The sequence below is a fragment of the Bos indicus genome, chromosome 14 (genome assembly GCF_029378745.1).
Source record: "Bos indicus isolate NIAB-ARS_2022 breed Sahiwal x Tharparkar chromosome 14, NIAB-ARS_B.indTharparkar_mat_pri_1.0, whole genome shotgun sequence".
Taxonomy (NCBI): Eukaryota; Metazoa; Chordata; class Mammalia; order Artiodactyla; family Bovidae; genus Bos; species Bos indicus.
The window spans coordinates 27372290-27392334 of NC_091773.1; the positions used below are offsets into that span (position 1 = coordinate 27372290).

The 20045-nt window shown below is 41.7% G+C and overlaps 1 protein-coding gene across 11 annotated transcripts in view; it reads right to left on the reverse strand.

Moving 5' to 3' along the window:
- Positions 1 to 20045, reverse strand: part of ASPH (aspartate beta-hydroxylase) — a 189139-nt gene that overhangs the window by 37137 nt on the left and 131957 nt on the right. For all 11 annotated transcript variants that reach the window (XM_070802583.1, XM_070802581.1, XM_019973494.2 and 8 more), the window contains 5 exons: positions 16231 to 16317; positions 11036 to 11186; positions 8043 to 8179; positions 5101 to 5199; positions 1082 to 1171 (listed from right to left, as the gene is read on the reverse strand). In XM_070802583.1, coding sequence (XP_070658684.1) covers positions 1082 to 1171; positions 5101 to 5199; positions 8043 to 8179; positions 11036 to 11186; positions 16231 to 16317 — 564 coding nt within the window. The remainder of the gene's footprint in view (positions 1 to 1081; positions 1172 to 5100; positions 5200 to 8042; positions 8180 to 11035; positions 11187 to 16230; positions 16318 to 20045) is intronic.

Here is a 20045-nt window from a genome sequence, read left to right on the forward strand (position 1 = left end):
ATGAGAGCCCAGCATAGGGCCATGGCATGGTGCAGGATAGCCTAGCAATGTTGTGTGAACCACAGCAGATGGTGAGAGTTTGGGGATTTACATCGTATGATGCCATCATTAATGACCAAATGTTATACTAAAGAAGCCAACACTGAACTCAGAAAAAAGGAATTATGATAAAAGAAAACATGTGATTTATTTTAGGTGCTATATTTTCTGTGTCAGTACTGGTCATTATTATAGCTATAGATGTTCATCTTAAACTTGGTATTAAATATTTCAGAAAGTAATTACACAATTAACCACCAGGTTCAGTCTGCTTAAGAATCAGTTGGATAAAGACTTCATTCTAAAAATAACTACTTTTAAAATTCCAAAATAACATGAATCTAGGCTTCCTTGGTAGCTCAGCTGGTAAAGAATCATCCTGCAATACAGGAGATCCTGGTTTGATTCCTGGGTTGGGAAGATACCCTGGAGAAGGGATAAGCTACTCATTCCAGTATTTTCCCCTGGTGGCTCAGATGGTAAAAATTTCACCTGCATTCTGGGAGACCTGGGTTCAATCCCCAGGTTAGGAAGATCCCCTGGAGAAGGAAATGGCAACTCACTACAGTATTCTTGCCTGGAGATTCCCATGGACAAAGGAGCCTAGCAGTCCATGGGGTCACAGAGTAGGACACGATTGAGCAGCTAAGCACAGCACAGGCAAAAAAATATCTTAAAAGATACTTAAACAATTTCAAGGACATCTCTTCATTTCATAAATTTAAAAATATTTTTTCAAGGCAATATCCATCTCTATAGATACACACACAGATGTACAAACAGGCACACATATACATGCAGACACACACACACGCACACTAATTTAGAGATTATTCAGATACCTTATTGAAAGAAATTATAAAAGTCAAACCCCAAAATTTCTTCATAGTAGGAAGTGTTAGGCTGTTGCAAAAAGTTTAAACCATGTTCAAAAGTTTATGCTCAAAACATTTTTTCAGTTGTAACTGTCTCACAGAAATCATTGCCCTCCTCTCCTTATCTTCTGTTAAAGAGAACAAAAAGCTCATGAATGCACTATTACCTCTTTGTTTCCAACTCTCTGCATGGCGTCCCCCAGGTGAAAATAAAATCTCCCATCATCAGTACCAGGATCCCCAGATTCTATTCCTTCCTGTAGAAAGGACAGTGTTAGTATTTGTGAAAGGATTAGATATTAGACTTATTAATCCATTGACCTACTAAATCTTTTCTAAGATCCAGAAAATCATCTCAATATTGTTGTTGTTCAGTCTCCCGGTTGTGTCTGACTCTTTGCAACCCCATGGACTGCAGCACCTCAGGCCTCCCTGTCCCTCATCATCTCCCAGAGTTTGCCTAAGTTCATGTCCTTTGCATTGGTGATGCCATCCAGCCATCTCATCCTCTGACACCCTCTTCTTCTGCTGCTCTCATTCTTTCCCAGCATTAGGGACTTTTTCCAATGAGTCGTCTGTTTGCATTAGGTGGTCAAAGTATTAGAGCCTCAGCTTCAGCATCAGTCCTTCCAGTGAATATTCAAGGTTGACCTCCCTTAAAATTGACTGGTTTGACCTCCTTGCTGTCCAAGACACTTTCAGGAGTCTTCTCCAGCAACACAGTTCGAAGGCATCAATTTGGCAGTTAGGTTACTGGTCAGTATTTACAATGCAGAAGCAAAAGGAGGTGATAAAGTTCAATGTAACAATGCATTCATCATCAATTAACAGTGGAATAGCGCATTAAGTTACCAGGATGCTTTGTGAAGTGTCTCTGCGGGAACAATTGTATTTCAATATCCCAAAGAATTTCTCTGACTGAGTTTCTATCACATTTATTTTGTTCTCCAGATCTGACCACATGTCATCTAGAGACTTTTTTTCCCCTGAACCAAAATGTTTAGTTGCTCATAGATGTTTGAAATGATAGGGACCCAAATGCAAACAATATTTTTTTCCACTCAAGGCAAACATGTCCTCACTTTTCAATGAAATCATTTACAGAACACGATAGGATTAAAGCCAGTTGGAATCTTTGAAAATATAATTTTATTAAACAATTCTCATCCTAAAACACTCAGCTGATTTCTATCCCCACTGTCCACAAAAGAACTGAAATTTAAATTTATGTAAAAACAAAAAAGAATATTAAAGCAAGAGAATGAATTTAGAAAAGTAAAAGAAGCTCAAAGATAAAACGTATTTCAATGTCTAAAAGTCTGCATCTTTGAGGCTTCTTCATAAGAAGCCCATTATCTTTTACTCGGGTGAAGTTGTATGCACATAAGGGTAGAGAATAGCAGCACAGAACAGAAGCATCACTCAGGTGGGGAGAGTTGTGATCCGGGGTTCTTGACTGACGGATGTTCAGGTAAACATCATTGTTCGTTAACTAACCAACCCTGACCTCTACTTCCTCCTCTCTGTGCCAGGAGAGTACTGTTAGGTCGTTATGATGTCAAAGGAAATTTAAGAGGAATATTTTATATCAGAGAAGACTACGTGCCCACAGGATCATGGCAGGGAATGGGCAGCTTGCTGAAGTCCCATGACAGTCAAGACAGGCTGGGGGGTGGGGTGTATGCCCACCTCAAGGGGGCACCACTGCTCAGCTCCTGTGCTGAGATGTGGGTCACATGTGACCTTTCCAGAGAAATCAGAAATTTGCTTGATTATATAAAATCCTTCAGATTTTCAACTAAGGCAAGCAGTTAAAATTTTTTTTAAGAGAATTATATTGGCCAAATAGAACATGCAAGCTACTTGTAATCAGTGGGTCACTATTTGGGATCTCTGACCAAAGTCACATGAAGGAAATAGATCACAAAAGTGGATCATAAAGGTGTTACTTTAAGTTTATAGGTATATAACCTGCCAACATCCACTGGATCATGGAAAAAGCAAGAGAGTTCCAGAAAAACATCTATTTCTGCTTTATTGACTATGCCAAAGCCTTTGACTGTGTGGATCACAATCAACTGTGGAAAATTCTGAAAGAGATGGGAATACCAGACCACATGACCTGCCTCTTGAGAAACCTGTATGCAGGTCAGGAAGCAACAATTAGAATTGGACATGGAACAACAGACTGGTTCCAAATAGGAAAAGGAGTACGTCAAGGCTGTATATTGTCACCCTGCTTATTTAACTTATATGCAGAGTACATCATGAGAAACACTGGACTGGAAGAAACACAAGCTGGAATCAAGATTGCCGGGAGAAATATCAATAACTTCAGATATGCAGATGACACCACCCTTATGGCAGAAAGTGAAGTGGAACTAAAAAGCCTCTTGATGGAAGTGAAAGTGGAGAGTGAAAAAGTTGGTTAAAGCTCAACATTCAGAAAATGAAGATCATGGCATCTGGTCCCATCACTTCATGGGAAATAGATGGGGAAACAGTGGAAACAGTGTCAGACTTCATTTTTTTGGGCTCCAAAATCACTGCAGATGGTGATTGCAGCCATGAAATTAAAAGACGCTTACTCCTTGGAAGGAAAGTTATGACCAACCTAGATAGCATATTCAAAAGCAGAGACATTACTTTGCTAACAAAGGTCTGTCTAGTCAAGGCTATGGGTTTTCCAGTAGTCATGTATGGATGTGAGAGTTGGACTGTGAAGAAAGCTGAGCGCCGAAGAATTGATGCTTTTGAACTGTGGTGTTGGAGAAGACTCTTGAGAGTCCCTTGGACTGCAAGGAGATCCAACCAGTCCATTCTGAAGGAGACCAGCCCTGGGATTTCTTTGGAGGGAATGATGCTGAAGCTGAAACTCCAGTACTTTGGCCACTGTCATGCGAAGAGTTGACTCATTGGAAAAGACTCTGATGCTGGGAGGGACTGGAGGCAGGAGGAGAAGGGGACGACAGAGGATGAGATGGCTGGATGGCATCACTGACTCGATGGACATGAGTCTGAGTGAACTCCGGGAGTTGGTGATGGACAGGGAGGCCTGGCGTGCTGCGATTCATGGGGTCACAAAGAGTCGGACATGACTGAGCGACTGAACTGAACTGAATTGAATCAGCTACCTGGCTGATATGGTAGCACTAGCTAGTGTTACAGGCTTCCCCGGTGGTTCAGATGGTGAAGAATCTGCCTGCAATGTGGGAGACCCAGGTTCAATCCCGGTGTCAGGAAGATCTCCGGGAGAAGCAAATGGCTATTCACTCCAGTATTCTTTCCTGGTCTCCAGGACAGAAGAGCCTGGCAGGCTATAGTCCATGGGGTGGCAAAGAGTTGGACACAACTGAGCGACTAACACCTTCACTTTCACTTTTTCAGCTGGTGTTACTATTTAAATTACAAATAAAAAATTCAGTTCCTCAGTGATATTAGCCACATTTTAGATGCTCAACAGTCACAAGTGGTTAGTGGCTACCACATGAGAAAATACAAATAAAGACCTTTATGGCAGAAAGTTCTGTTGGTCAGCCCTGAGCCAGACCACATGTGATCCTGGTGAACTGACAAGGATTCTGTTTTTATGTGAACAAAAAATGACAACACATTTTATTCTGAATCTTTCAGGCTATCAGGCTTTTGGGGATTGGATTTACTCAGTCTGCATTTGTTACCTCATTTTGTATAGGTTTCCATGAAACCTGTTCAAAGTAGTTTCAATGTATAATTAAATTGCAAAAGGAACAGTTAATTCATTATTGACTGGGGATTTTTTGCTGAAACTAATGCCTTTGGCTGGCAATTTGCTATATAAGTTAAAACTGAAACATCTCCAGTCAATAATGTTTGGGTAACAAAAGATGTATTCATATGTTTCTGGTTGATAATGTGTTAATGCATTGTCCATATTTTAAAATATTTTATCAATTAATAACTACTGCAGTTTTAGGAAGTTCTTCAAAATCTTTTCCAAATAATTTCTGCTCATAACACTTCAAATCTGACACCCTCGATTAAGCTGAAGGTCCACGCTGCCTGTGAATGTCATCGACTGAAGGTGTATATTTTGGTGTTGAAAAGGGTCAGTAGTGCATGCCAGTCAATCTACAATACATAATCAAGGGTGTCCAAATGACTCAAAGGGATCAGAAGAGGGAAAGAGAGGAAGGGAGGGAGTTACCTTCAGATAGGGGATGCTCTCAGCAATCTTGTTCTGTGCCTTCAGGATAAAGCCATAATGCACTTTAGCAAAACCATCATTGGGTGTCACGCTCAGAACCTAAACTCAAAAAAAAAAAAAAAAAAAAACCTATTGCGATGGACTGTGAATTCTACAAATGTTTTAATTAACTTTGCTGTGCTTGGACTGGATTATGATGCTATAGCTTAAAATGCAATAGTGTTTTTTTCTCATTGCAATACATTAGGCTTAAATGGCCCCATTTCCCCTCAACTCAAAATGTTCAATGCAAAATGTTCTCCAAGAATGAAGAAATGAATGAAAAGGCAATGACCATTAAAGCATTGCTCTAACAATACCAGTAAAATCTCTATCAATTTTATGACTTCAATATTTTTTTAATGATCAGGGAAAGACTGCTTTAAATTAGTTCTATTTAAAGTCAACTCTGAATGGTTATCATATATTTCTTTACATATATGTTTTATGGGCTTCTTTGGTGGGTCAGATGGTAAAGAATCCGCTTGCAATGCAGGAGACCTGGGTACGATCCCTGGGTTGGGAAAATCCCCTGGAGGAGGGCACAGCAACCCACTCTAGTAATCTTGCCTGGAGAATTACATGGACAGAGGAGCCTACCTATTGGACTACCATCCATGGGGGTCACAAAAAGAGTCAGACACGAAAGTGAGTAAGTGAAAGTGACTAACACTTTCACTTTTTCGTACAGCTGCTCCAGGACTCTCCTCTCATCTTCATGAGGTCCACATCCCACTCACATACCTGCTACTATGACAGGGGTCGGGTGGGTGACCAGGACTCAGAGGAACCCACAGGGCTGCCCGCCCAGCTCGATTCTTTATGATCACCTACTGCACCTACTGCACTTACTGCAGTTTACATGCAGTGCATAACAGATGCACAAGTTGTATTATCCTGTTGTAATTAGCAAACTCTCAGAAAATGACAAATGGCTTTATAAGATTTCTAAAAAAGTCAAATTGAGATTAATACTAAAAATGTTACCGAGATTCTCTCTCTCTTTATATACACATACACACACACATAAAGCATAGACAACAACAAACTGGTTGACATTTCTAGTTCTGCACAAATTCGGCAGGATACACTAACAGGACTAAAAATATCCTTATAAATAATGTTTCATGTGGACATTATTAAAATATCAATTTTTCAGTGAGAGTGAAAATTTTATTGACACTTAAATGAAATTTTGAAAATATCTGAAATATTTCATCTTAAAACCTATTTTAGAATGTGGACCTTCTAGAATGTCTACCATAGGTTAGTACAGGTATACATAAAACAATTCACAGGTTTTTGCTTGAACATTTTTTACTGAAAGAGGATACAATCAAACATGTCTGAAGACTACTGCTATGGGCAGTGGGAACCACTGAAGAGCTAAAGCCAAGGATGAGGGTCAGATTGGCATTTTGTATTGATGAAGATCATAAGAAAACAAGGTTGGGCGGGGTGGATCTATCCTATTTTACACTAGAGACAGTGGGGCCTGAGATAAATAAGAGGATTTGAAAGATACTGGAGATGATAAAGGGAGAAGGAAATGGCAACCCACTCCAGTACTCCTGCCTGGAAAATCCCATGGACGGAGGAGCCTAGTAGGCTACAGTCCATGGAGTTGCAAAGAGTCAGACATGATTGAGTGACTTCACTTTCACTTTTCACTTTCATGCATTGAAGAAGGAAATGGCAACCCACTCCAGTATTCTTGCCTGAAGAATCCCAGGGACGGAGGAGCCTGGTGGGCTGTTGATTATGGGGTTGCACAGTCAGACACAACTGAAGCGACTTAGCAGCAGCAGAGGATGTTAAAAGTAACAGAGATTAGTTACTTGGTACCATATTGTAACCCCTTGATGGCATAATCTGTGTTGTTTCCTTAACCACCATTTCCTGAGCCAGTGCCTGTGGGTTTCAATAAATAAGTGCTAAGTGAATGGATAAGCATGAGGAGTGAAGGGAGGCAAGGGGCAGGAAGATGCTGAACCAAGGGTGCCTCAGGTAATTGCTGGTGTTACTAACAGGGAGGAAAGTGAGGTAAAGTCTCCAAAGCCAAGGATGTAGCAAGGTCTCTGCAACCACCTTAAAGTCAGTCTTTGCTGGGACCTCCTTGGTGGTTCAGTGGTTAAGAATCTGTGCTTCCATTGCAGGGAGCAAGTGTTCAATATCTGATCCAGGAACTAAAATCCCACGTGCCACTCTACACAGCCAAAAAAACCCCCCAAGGATCAGACAGCCAGTGCCTCTGAAAGGAGAGTAATTTATGCCATATACCCGAAAAGCTTGTATTCTCTAGTTTCTCTCCAGTTTGGACTTTAACTGAAAAAAGTACAAGATAATGTGTTTTTAAGTTCTTGAGTTTTTGAGTTCCTCTTCCTGTCATAAAGAACACTTTAGAAAGGTTGTTTGTGGACTGAAATATATATATGAGTTAAGAAAGTATCACAATTATAGGTTGAAGGCTTTGATGTACCAAATGTTGCTGCTACTGCTAAGTCGCTTCAGTCGTGCCCGACTCTGTGCGACCCCATAGACGGCAGCCCACCAGGCTCCCCCGTCCCTGGGATTTCCAGGCAAGAACACTGGAGTGGGTTGCCATTTCCTTCTCCAGTGCATAAAAGTGAAAGTGAAGTTGCTCAGTCGTGTCCGACTCCTAGTGACCCCATGGACTGCACCTACCAAATGCTAGCTAATATTTAAAATCTTCTGATGAAGCAGAAAAAGGGTAATGAAACAAAATTTAGGATACGTTAACTATAATAAGACTTGAATTTGACTTAATTTAAAATAAAGAGAGTGAATGATCAGGAGTATTAAAGGCAATTTAGAAATAACATTAGAACTCCACGTTCAGAAGACTTTGATTAATTGTTGATAGCAAATTGCTGCCTACTCACCTCTTCATAGACCTTCTTGGCACTGTCATTGTCACCTATCAAGAGGTATCCAACTCCAAGGTCATTCTTTAAGGCAGTATCATCAGGAAATAGTTGAACTAATTTCTGAAGAGTAAGCAAGGATCCTCTCATGTGACCTGATTTGGTGGAAAGAAAACAACAGAAATAAAAATAGGTTCTGTCCACCCTTTTCTTGGCACTACAGATCATAAGAGACTATTCAACAAAGCCTGAGACCAGCTTAACTCTGACTCTGTATAATGATGGCTAAGTCCCTCTTAGGATTTTATCCTGCAGCTCTAAGGGCATCAGTAACTCCCATAAGTGGGTTTTTCAGGTGGCGCTAGTGGTAAAGAATTCGCCTGCCAATGCAGGGGACACAAGGGATGCCGGTTCAATCCCTGGGTTGAGAAGACCCCCTGGAGAAGGAAATGGCAACCCACTCTAGTACTCTTGCTTGGAAAATCCCATGGACAGAGGGGTTCGCAAAAAGAGTCAGACATGACTGAACACACACACACACACACACACACACACACACACACACACACACGGTTCCCATAAGTAGGTACTGAATTTAGTACTGACTACAAATATGTTAAAGACATTCTTATTTTCTAAATTCATCAACATTTACCCTTAATGTCAAATTGTCTCTTATGAAAGTTTTAGTTACCCAATCCTCATTCAAAAAATGTTTTACTGGGGTATTTTTGACATTATCATTAACTTTAAAATTATGAATACAGAACAGGCAAATAAGAAGTCTAATAGATTTCAGGGTCTAGCACCCTGGATGAGACATGAAGAGGCACTGAGGTACTCTGCTTGTCTTCGTCTCTCTAGGTCTTCGTAATGACCTAGTCCTGGAGCCAAGGAGACATCATCTGGTATTAGTGGACCCTCTGGTGGACAATAGGGTGCTCTGACTACACGAACCATGAAAACCCAGCTTCAACTCATTTTAAAGGCTGTCCAATGGATGTTTAAGATTTAGAGGGGTCAACTGTCATCACTCTTCACCCCAGTTGGAAAGACAAATTGTAGGGGTTTCCTCTGCTGGTCCAGTGCTTACAAATCCACCTTGCAATGCAGGGGACACCAGTTCCTTCCCTGGTCCAGGAAGATCCCACATGTCGTAGAGCAATTAGAGCAACTAAGCCCATGTGCCACAACTACTGAGTCCACGTGCTGCAATTACGGAAGCCCATGCACCTAGAGCCCATGCTCGGCAACAAGAGAAGCTCCCGCAGTGAGAAGCCCCCACTTGCCGCAACTAGAGAAAGCCCGTGTGCAGCAACAAAGACCCAGAGCAGCCAAAGTAAATAATGAATCTTAAGAAGAAAAAAAAGACAAACTGTATGAGGGAAAATGTGCAAAATGAGAGTCCACATGACAAAATTAATTACCTAAACGGCTTTGTTGACCAGAAACTGAAAATCAGCCAAGATACGCCAGGACTATCCAAAAGCTAATGTAGCTGGATGCTCTACTAACTGTTAGGCATAGACCACCACTCACTGACTCCACCACCCTCTCCCCATTCACTACTTGCCAGTCTGGGGTGGTTTGCTCAACTATCCATTCCTTCACTGATAAATCTGACTCCACCTTTCTGTACTCTTCCTCTGCCACCTGCCCTGCTTGGGATTACAGTTTTATTTTGATTCTACACTTGCCCTATGGAGCCACACCAAAGGCCCAGGTGAGAGTCCATCCTATGTCCTTCTTGCCCCTCCTACTCTGCATCTCCAGGGACCTATGAATCCCTCAGCGCCTCCCCTAGTGAACTCACCTCATTCTCATCTGGAGGAGAAAGAAAGTGGAAGTGTTAGTTGCTCAGTTGTGTCCCCCTCTTTGCGACCCCATGAACTGTAGCCCAGTGGGCTCCTCTGTCCATAGGATTCTCCAGGCAAGAATACTAGAGTAGGTTGCTATTCCCTTCTTCAGGGGAACTTTCTGACCCAGGGATTGAACCTGGGTCTCCGGTACTGCAGGCAGATTCTTTACCGTTGGAGCCACCAGGGATTTTGGAAGAGAGACTATATTCAAACACTGAAGGCTTACTTCGGAAGAAAGTTAGATCTACCTGGGTCGTCCTTCCCCTGGGGCTGGGAATAGGGTGAAGTGAGTGAGGTGCTCGGTGCAAAGTTTAAGAGGCCACCAAAAATTCAGTCATCAAGATGCATGATATTTTATGCACTCTTTTTAAAAGTCAAACAAATGTAAAAAATCCATAGTGCTTTTTCAAAGCATTTTAAAATTTACTCAATGATTAAAAAAATTGTTTTTCTATAAGTTTCTTTAAAAAAGACAAAATGTGCAGGTGAAATTTTTAGAGTGCTTATAACTCCTGACATTTCTTGTATCTATAAAACTGTTCCACTGACGATTTCAGCTATTATGGATCAGATAGTTACAGTTAAGAGAGAAAAGAAGAATTTGGCATAACAAGAAGTTTTTGACTCTAGACCTATTTGTTTATTGGGCTTCCCTGGTGGCTCAGAAAGTAAAGAATCTGCCTGCAATATAGGAGAGCTGGGTTCAATCCCTGGGTTGGGAAGATCCCTTGGAGAAGGAAACGGCAACCCATTCCAGCATTCTTGCCTGGGAAATCCCATGGACAGAGGAGCCTGACGGGCTCCAGTCCATTGGGTCACAAAGAGTCATACGCTACTGAAGTGACTAACACTTAACTATTCATTTATTAGCTATGATTCCTTAGGCAATTCACCCAACCTCTCAGAATTCCATTTGTCTCATCTTTAAAATGAGTAGGGAGCAGGTAGGCAGCAAAAATACTGTCTGTATCTTTGTAATTATGAAGGATTCCTCTTTCAGGCTGACCCAATCAGAGAAATTGCCTGAAATTAGGTAGAAAACTCAGGTTTCCTTCCATGTAATTAAACTCTTCTAAGAGTACATACAAACTTCAGGCTTTTTCAGATAAAAGCACACCGCTTGCTACTGAACTGACTCTTCTCCCATCTCACCTAGAAACTGCTGTCTGTCTGACCTCCGCTTCAGGCTCAGCTTCACCAAGTCTGTGGGGGCATCAGGCAGGCTGGCCACCTCCTGGTAGGTCTCGATGGCCCTGCGCAGGATCTCATTGCTCCTTCTCTTCTCAGCCAAATCATCTTCACACTAGAGGAAGAGAGAAACGTCCCAGGACAAGCTGCATGTGTACTTGCCCAAAATATTTATGAAAAGTTGATGTTGGGACTTGCTTTAAAAGTAATTCAAGACAAATTAAAATTTTCTCCTCATCAAGGATAAAAAAATAAAGGAAGGCAACACAACATGTTATTTTAATAATATGAAGAAAAGTTAACTACTAAGCTACACATGAGAAAGACTATCGTAAAAGCAGGACGAATATATGTTTGGCTGGTGAAACGTGTACCCTGCTATATATCAACATTAATAGTCAGAATTCCAGTCCACAGTTCCTGGACTTCCACTAGCTTATTCCTGTGCTCATTCATTCATTCAACAACTATACTCTGTCTATGCTATGCTATGTAAGTCACTTCAGTCATGTCTGACTCTGTGCGACCCCATAGACGGCAGCCAAGACAGATGCAAACAAACAAAACATATTAACCCTTTAGAAAAGGGCAATTCACCTTGGCTTGACAGGAAAAAAAGCTTCAAAATATAGAATGATCTGTTCATAACTGCAAATGGCCTTTAGAACAGACCTATCTACCACAAAAGAAAGTCCAATGTCAATGACTCATATCAGTCATCCTGCCTGAGTAACCTTCTGGATATTCATATGCTGGCTTTTCTGTTTAGGCCTAAGTTTCTTGTGGGTTTGGCCCTAGTGAGTTAATGCCTCAAAACATGATCCTTCCTAAATGACGTCACAGAATGCCAGAGTCCTAGAGCTGAGAGAGTCCTACTGAGAACATCTTGTTCACCTTCTTCATTTGCCAACCTCTTCAAGCTACCAAACAGATCCCAGAACTGGAGGGTTTCTTCACGGTTAGTTCAAGGACAAATGCCTATCAAGACATTGTTCTCTATCTAGAGAGGGATAAATATCTTCACTAACCTCAATCTGAAATGAGAGAAAGATGATACAACTACACGCCTTGTTCCTTTCTCTCCTCCATCCTTCAAAGTCCTTCATTTTAATGAAGTATCAACATTTCAGAACTTACAGCATTGGAATTTTAATGTCAGAATTAAAATGTGATGTAATTCTTTAAAGTCTCTTAAATAAAACTGATAGGCTTTGCTTTGAGTATCAACATTGATTGATATTGATCAGTTTAACATCTGTAGAGGAAGGATTTGCCCTGAAACTGAACATTTGCTACAGGACATTAACATCACAAAGCGTTTTGTTGATTCAAACTAACCGCCCAATCCAACCTCCTAGGACATATGGCATTTTCTGCCTGAGAGGCACTAAAGGTTTGCGGAAGACAATAAAGTGAAACGAGCTCATAATTTTGTGTCAGATGTTCAAGGAACTTGATCAGAATTGATTTTCACAGAGATCCAAAAAATAAGACATTAAATGGCAATCCACTCCAGTATTCTTGCCTGGAGAATCCCATGGACGGAGGAGCCTAGTAGGCCACAGTCCATGGGGTCGCAAAGAGTCTGACACGACAGAGCAACTTGACTTCACTGTAGAAATGATAGATACTGTAGCTTCCATGTTACTTAATGTCACTGAATTTATAAAATTGGTTGGGATATTCCAAAGGAATTGTTTAATCTGCTAACAAAGCATGAAAAGTCATGAGGTATTCCTCCTTACAAAATCTATCTTCTGTTGAATTTTTTTTTTTTAACTCCTATGGGACTTCCCTCACAGTCCAGTGGTTAAGACTTCATCTTCCAACACAGGAGGTGTGGGTTTGATCCTTGGTCAGGGATCTAAGACTCCACATGCCTCATGGCCAAAAAACCACAACATAAAACAGAAGTAATATTGTAACAAATTCATGAAGACTTTAAAAATGATCCACATCAAAAAACCCCACAAAAACAAAAAACAAACAACTAATTCCTATGTATTTAATTAATTTACCATGCTTAAATTTCACATTAATGTTAATATTGGCAACACATTGTAGTATAATAGTTTATAGATAAAATATATTGCTGAGGCATAAATCTCAAATTCCTACTGTTAAATAAGGAGATATATATATATATATATATATATATATATAGTGAGTGTCATGTGCAAAACTACTGCATTTGGTACTTGCAATTAATATCACATATAAAGAAAAATCTAAAGCATGAAACATTTTTGCCATAATTAGCACTTGACCCATTATTCTCTCGAGTTAACGGGCTTTCCTTAATCAAACAAGTGCCAGAACTAGTGGCAAAGCACATCACTTATTTAAATAGGCACCATCTTCAGGTAACAAACACATTCTCTCTTGCTTAACGACAATACAATTTAGCAGTTTTGGAGAATTGCTGATCCAATTAATTTATAGAAATGATATAGTTGCTATTGCATACTGCATCATGGATAAGAGGAACTTCTCTGCATTAAATTTTCACAAATTTAATTTATTAAAACTGAATTAATACAAATTTAATAAGTTTTTAAGGAGGAGATAAGGAGAATTTGAGACTTCCCAGTTGGCTCAGTGGTAAAGAATCCGCCTACCAATGCAGGAGATGTAAGTTTGATACCTGGGTCAGAAAGATTCCCTGGAGGAGGAAATGGCAACCCACTCCAGTATTCTCGCCTGGGAAATCCCATGGACAGAGGAACCTGATGGGCTACAGTCCAAAGGGTCAAAAAAAAGTCAAGCATGACTGAAATAATTGAGCATGTACACACTCCCAGGAAGGATTTAAGCATCTAGATTTCGAGTGGTTGCCACCTTTAGTTAAGAGCCAGATGTACTTGTTTTATCTCTAGATGTGTTAGTTTTCATGAGAGTGTCACCCACAAGTGACGGCACTGCCCCCTCTGAACAAGTGTTGTCAGATTCTCCTGAATCTGGAAAATTTCTGCAGCTCAGAATCTGCCATTTCCCAGCAGGGCTGACAGTCTCATCCTCCCCAGGCAGGAGGAGGTTTACTGCCTGACATCTGTACACCAGCCCTGGATTTTACCCAGGGTTCCAAACTGAATAACGCCTATGGTCTACTTGACATGTGCATTTGAATGTATTACAGGCATCACAAACTTCACAGGAACCGGAAGTGGATCTTTGATTTTGCACCTCTCCAAACCTGTTCCAGTCTTCCTGGTCAGTACCTGGCACCATCCTCTCCTTAGACTGCCAAACCAAAACCACCAAATTCATCTCTAAAACTGAAAGTTGCTCAGCTGTGTCTGACTCTTTGCAGCCCCATGGAGTGTAGCTTGCTAGGCTCCTCTGTCCATGGGGTTTCCCAGGCGAGAATACTGGAGCGGGTAGCCTACCCCTGCTCCAGGGGATCTTCCCGACCCAGGGATTGAACCTGGGACTTCTGCACTGCAGGCAGATTCTTTACTGTCTGATTCAGTCCTGCCCTTGTCCACTGCCCCACCTCTGCGGCCGGGACCAGTCCAAGCCAGCGCATCTTGAGGACACCGGCAATGTCTCCTGTTTTCCTGGCTCCAACCTGTGCTACCATAATCCTTCTGTACCCAGCAACCAAAGTCATCTTTATTTAAAAAAAGAAAACAAAAACAACCAGAGGGGCACATCCATGCACAAACCCTCCAAGTGCTTCCAGTGCACAAAGAATACAGCCCATGAGCCCCTGGCTTCACCTACCCCACGTCACCTCCCCCAGTACGCCCCTCCTCCAGTCCACCAGGGATAAAGTCAAGGCTGATTCCCTGTTCCCTCTGCCTGGACAGCTCCTTCCTAAACCTTGTCACATTTCAGCCACTTGTCACCACCTAGGAAGGCCTTTTCTGATCACCTGATTATCTTAAGTATCGCTGTGCCACTTTCCTCCTACCACCTACGAACAAAACATCATAATAACATGTTCTTTACTCTATGACCTTCTTTTCTTTATGGTATATAGTATCAGGTAAGATGTCCTAATATATTTATTTTTAACACTTCTAATATTCTTTAAATATAGATTTATCTATAAAGACCTTTAGGGTTTTGCTCAAATGTCACCGCCTTGATGAGCTATCTTCCGGCCACCCTATCCAACATTTTAACCCCCCTCACATGTCCTATAGCTGTGCTCTGCTTTATTTTTGTCTCCTGACAGTGTATCCAGTAGCAAGCAAGAAATTCTCTTCTCTGTGTCTTGCATTGTCTTCTCCATTACAGTGAAAAGGCCCTGTGTTTTGTTGATGGCTGCATCTGCAGTGCCTAGAACAGGGCCTGCCATAGAGTGGGCTTTCACTACAAAAATTCTGAGTAAGAAACTTAAAATATCTTCCATTGGAATATAAGCTCCACAGGACAGAGACCTCTAGAGTGTTCTTTGAGATAATCCCAGGGCCTAAAACAGTATGTGGCCCATGGAGGGTTTCTGCAGCTACAGCAAGACATGGAAAAGCTTCATGAATTGAGGAGTTGAAAGATGGAGAAAGTCTGATGAGAAAGGGAGGTGAGGGTGGAGCTGGGAAGGAAGAAATGAGTCACTGACAGACACTACAGAGAGAACCAAGTCCATTCCACTTTCTATTTAACTAGGTGGTGGGTCAAATGGAATGAATGTGAAGGGGATGGGAAATCAGGGATGAAAGTGTTACTGTTTATTTTCTTTTCAAAATCAGAGAGAAACTAGATGGAGGGGGAACAAAAATACGTTACGAAATTCACCAGTACAAAATAGGAATAATTAATTGCCTTATTTAAAACAGTGTTTCTTGCTTGAATGTATGCATATGCATGAGAAGCTGATTCTGTATACAAGTCAGAAGGGAAAATGAAATGCAAATAGCGTAGTGTTGGTCGCTCAGTTGTGTCCGACTCTTTGTAGCCCCATGGACTGTAGCCTGCCAGACCCCTCTGTCCACTGAGCTCTCCAGGCAAGAATACTAGAGTGGGTTGCCATTTCCTTCTCCAGGGGATCCTCCCGACCCAGGGATGGAAACTGTGTCTCCTGCATTAGTAGGCAGACTCTTTACCACTGAGCCATCAAGGAAGCCCCAAATGCAAATACCAGGTGGTAAAAAATCCAATGATACAGAACATAAGTACATCAAAGCAGTGTCCTAAGTATCAGGGCTTCAGCATACCTGTGCTTTCCCATACCGAGCTCCTGGACTCTGAGGGTACTTGCGAACCAGTTCTTCAAATGCATTCACTGCTTCCTCAATTTTTCCCTGTTAGGAAGAGGCAATTACATACATAGAATAAATTCAAATGAATAATATAGTTATTTAATAGTCACCAAGTAAATTTTGTTAAAATTTTCCAGACTCCCTTCTGAGTTTACAGTTAACAATCTTCTGTCTTAAGATTTTAAATAAATTAACTGCATGATGGAAAACATAAAACTAAAAATGAACATAAATAGACTTTATTTTTTAAAAGGCAGAACCTAGATAGCATATTCAAAAGCAGAGACATTACTTTGCCAACAAAGGTCCGTTTAGTCAAGGCTATGGTTTTTCCTGTGGTCATGTATGGATGTGAGAGTTGGACTGTGAAGAAGGCTGAGCGCCGAAGACTTGATGCTTTTGAACTGTGGTGTTGGAGAAGACTCTTGAGAGTCTCTTGGATGCAAGGAGATCCAACCAGTCCATTCTGAAGGAGATCAGCCCTGGGATTTCTTTGGAGGGAATGATGCTAAAGCTGAAACTCCAGTACTTTGGCCACCTCATGCGAAGAGTTGACTCACTGGAAAAGACTGATGCTGGGAGGGATTGGGGGCAGGAGGAGAAGGGGACGACAGAGGATGAGATGGCTGGATGGCATCACTGACTCGATGGACGTGAGTCTGAGTGAACTCCAGGAGTTGGTGATGGACAGGGAGGCCTGACATGCTGCGATTCATGGGGTTTCGAAGAGTCGGACACGACTGAGCGACTGAACTGAACTGAACTGAACTGACCTGACTGATGATGTACTATGAGTCTTTGTTAAAGAAATGGCATTTTCTCTTTGCATGTATAGTTCCTACATGCAATCTTTAAAAGATATTTAGGACTTAAGCTGGGGGAGGAATATTCCTGGCAGTTAGAATGTCTGCAATGAGAAGGGCAGTCTCAGTGGGGAATAAGCGTATGAGATGAGAGGGGCCACCTGGCCTTGGAAACTGTCACCCACTGAGCATCAGGGCTGACTATGCTCAGCTGGTGCTGTAAGTGCCTCACTGCCCCCAGGTCATATGACCCCTCCCAAAGCCCACGTGCGTCCTTAAGAAGCCAGTTGGAGCACCTGTGTTAGGTCTCTGACCACCACTGTGGAAACAGACATGAAGGATGTGCAACAGGTAAGCTTGCCGAGGGTCTCAGCTGCCTCAGTCCATCCACAGTGAGAAATACACATCTCCTGATGTTCTACTGGAAGGCAGCACATCAGGATGTTGGAACCATGAGATGGAGACAGAGTTTCTGAGTTGAAGTTTACCAGACCCTTCAGCCATCTATCCATAAATCCATCCTTTCCTTGTATAAATGGGAGCTCACTGTGCTTTGTATGTCATTACCTTCACTGAGCGAGTTTTCATAACAACAATAAATGTGGTTGGGCTCAGCAAACCATACAGTACTGCTAGATTGTTACTGATACCTACTTCTCAATAACTTGGCTGAATAGAACCAGGCAACATCTATATTAAAGTCCCTTAAAACTGTGGAAGAAGGAGGGTTTTTTTTTTTTTTTTAATTTCCTGTCACATGCCCATCAGTGATGCTGAGGGTCTAGCTAGAATCTGGGCTCCACCACTTAGGAGACGTGGGACTTCTGGCAAATTACTTATGACTTTGCCTTAATACACCTCATCTGTGAAATGGGTACAATGAACGTACTTGACTATCTTGGGGGTTGCTGCGAAGGTCAAATCTGACAACATCCACAAAGTACTTAGAGCTGCTGCAGAGACCATGGAAACTATTGAAAATTTGTTAGCTATTATTACTACTACTATTGTGGTATGGGAGGATATGAGAGCCAGCATAGAATAAAATGTGTCCCAGGTAAGTCTCTCACCTGACGGACAGGTTAATGCAAAGACAATGAGGATTTGAAGGCTGAGATGAATCAAGCCAGTAACTTATTCTCTAAGTTAATTGTCAGAAACAATTGTATGGCTATCTAAAATATGCCACACATCTCACAATATTGACTTTTTAAAAAGCTTTATTTTTTAGAACAGTTTTAGGTTTGCAGCAAAATTGAGAGGAAAGTATAGAGATCTCCCATGTACTCGCTACACCTACTCATGCCCTGACTCCCCCATAATCCACATCCTGATTCAGCACAGAGGGACATTTGTTGCAATTGATGAGCCTTCAATGACACATGAAAATCACCCAAAGTCCATAATTTACATTTGGGTTCACTCTTAGTGTTGTACATTCTACGGGTTTGGACAAATGTATAATGACAGGTATCCAGCATTTTTACTATCTCCATAGTTTTGCATTTTCAGAAGGTCTATAGTTTGAATCAAATAGTATGTAGCCTATTCAGATTAGCTTCTTTCACTTAGTAATATGTGTTTAAGCTTCCTTCTTATCTTTTCATCCCTATCTTTTCAAGGAGATCAAATCAGTCAATCCTAAAGGAAATCAGTCCTGAATATTCATTGGAAGGACTCATGCTCAAGCTGAAGCTCCAATACTTCGGCCATCTGATGCGAAGAGCCAAATCATTGGAAAAGACCCTGATGCTGGAAAAGATTGAAGGCAGGATGAGAAGGGGATGACAGAGGATGAGATGGTTGGATGGCATCACTGACTTGATGGACATGAGTTTGAGGAAGCTCTGGGAGATGGTGATGGAGAGCGAAGCCTGGCATGCTGCAGTCCATGGGGTCGCAAAGAGTCAGACCCAACTGAGCAACTGAACAACAACAATTATCTTTCCGTGGCTTGAGAGATATTTCTTTTTAGTGCTGAATCAGATTTCATTGTCTAGGTGTATCACAGTTATCTATCTGATCACTTACCGAAGGACATCTCGGTTGCTTTAAAGTTTTGGCAATTATTGAAGGTTGCTATAAACATCCACATGCAGGTTTTTCAGTTCAGTTCAGTTCAGTTGCTCAGTCGTGTCCGACTCTTTGCGACCCCATGAATCGCAGCACGCCAGGCCTCCCTGTCCATCACCAACTCCCGGAGTTCACTCAGACTCACGTCCATCGAGTCAGTGATGCCATCCAGCCATCTCATCCTCTGTCGTCCCCTTCTCCTCTTGCCCCCAATCCCTCCCAGCATCAGAGTCTTTTCCAATGAGTCAACTCTTCGCATGAGGTGGCCAAAGTACTGGAGTTCCAGCTTTAGCATCAGTCCTTCCAAAGAAATCCCAGGACTAATCTCCTTTAGAATGGACTGGTTGGATCTCCTTGCAGTCCAAGGGACTCTCAAGAGTCTTCTCCAACAACACAGTTCAAAAGCATCAATTCTTCGGCACTCAGCTTTCTTCACAGTCCAACTCTCACATCCATACACGACCACTGGAAAAACCATAGCCTTGACTAGACGAACCTTTGTTGGCCAAGTAATGTCTCTGCTTTTCAATATGCTATCTAGGTTGGTCATAACTTTCCTTCCAAAGAGTAAGCGTCTTTTAATTTCATGGCTGCAATCACCATCTGCAGTGATTTTGGAGCCCCCAAAAATAAAGTCTGACACTGTTTCCCCATCTATTTCCCATGAAGTGATGGGACCAGATGCCATGATCTTCGTTTTCTGAACGTTTAGCTTTAAGCCAACTTTTTCACTCTCCTCTTTCACTTTCATTAAGAGGCTTTTTAGTTCCTCTTCACTTTCTGCCATAAGGGTGGTGTCATCTGCACATCTGAGGTTATTGATATTTCTCCTGGCAATCTTGATTCCAGCTTATGCTTCTTCCCCAGTGTTTCTCATGATGTACTCTGCATATA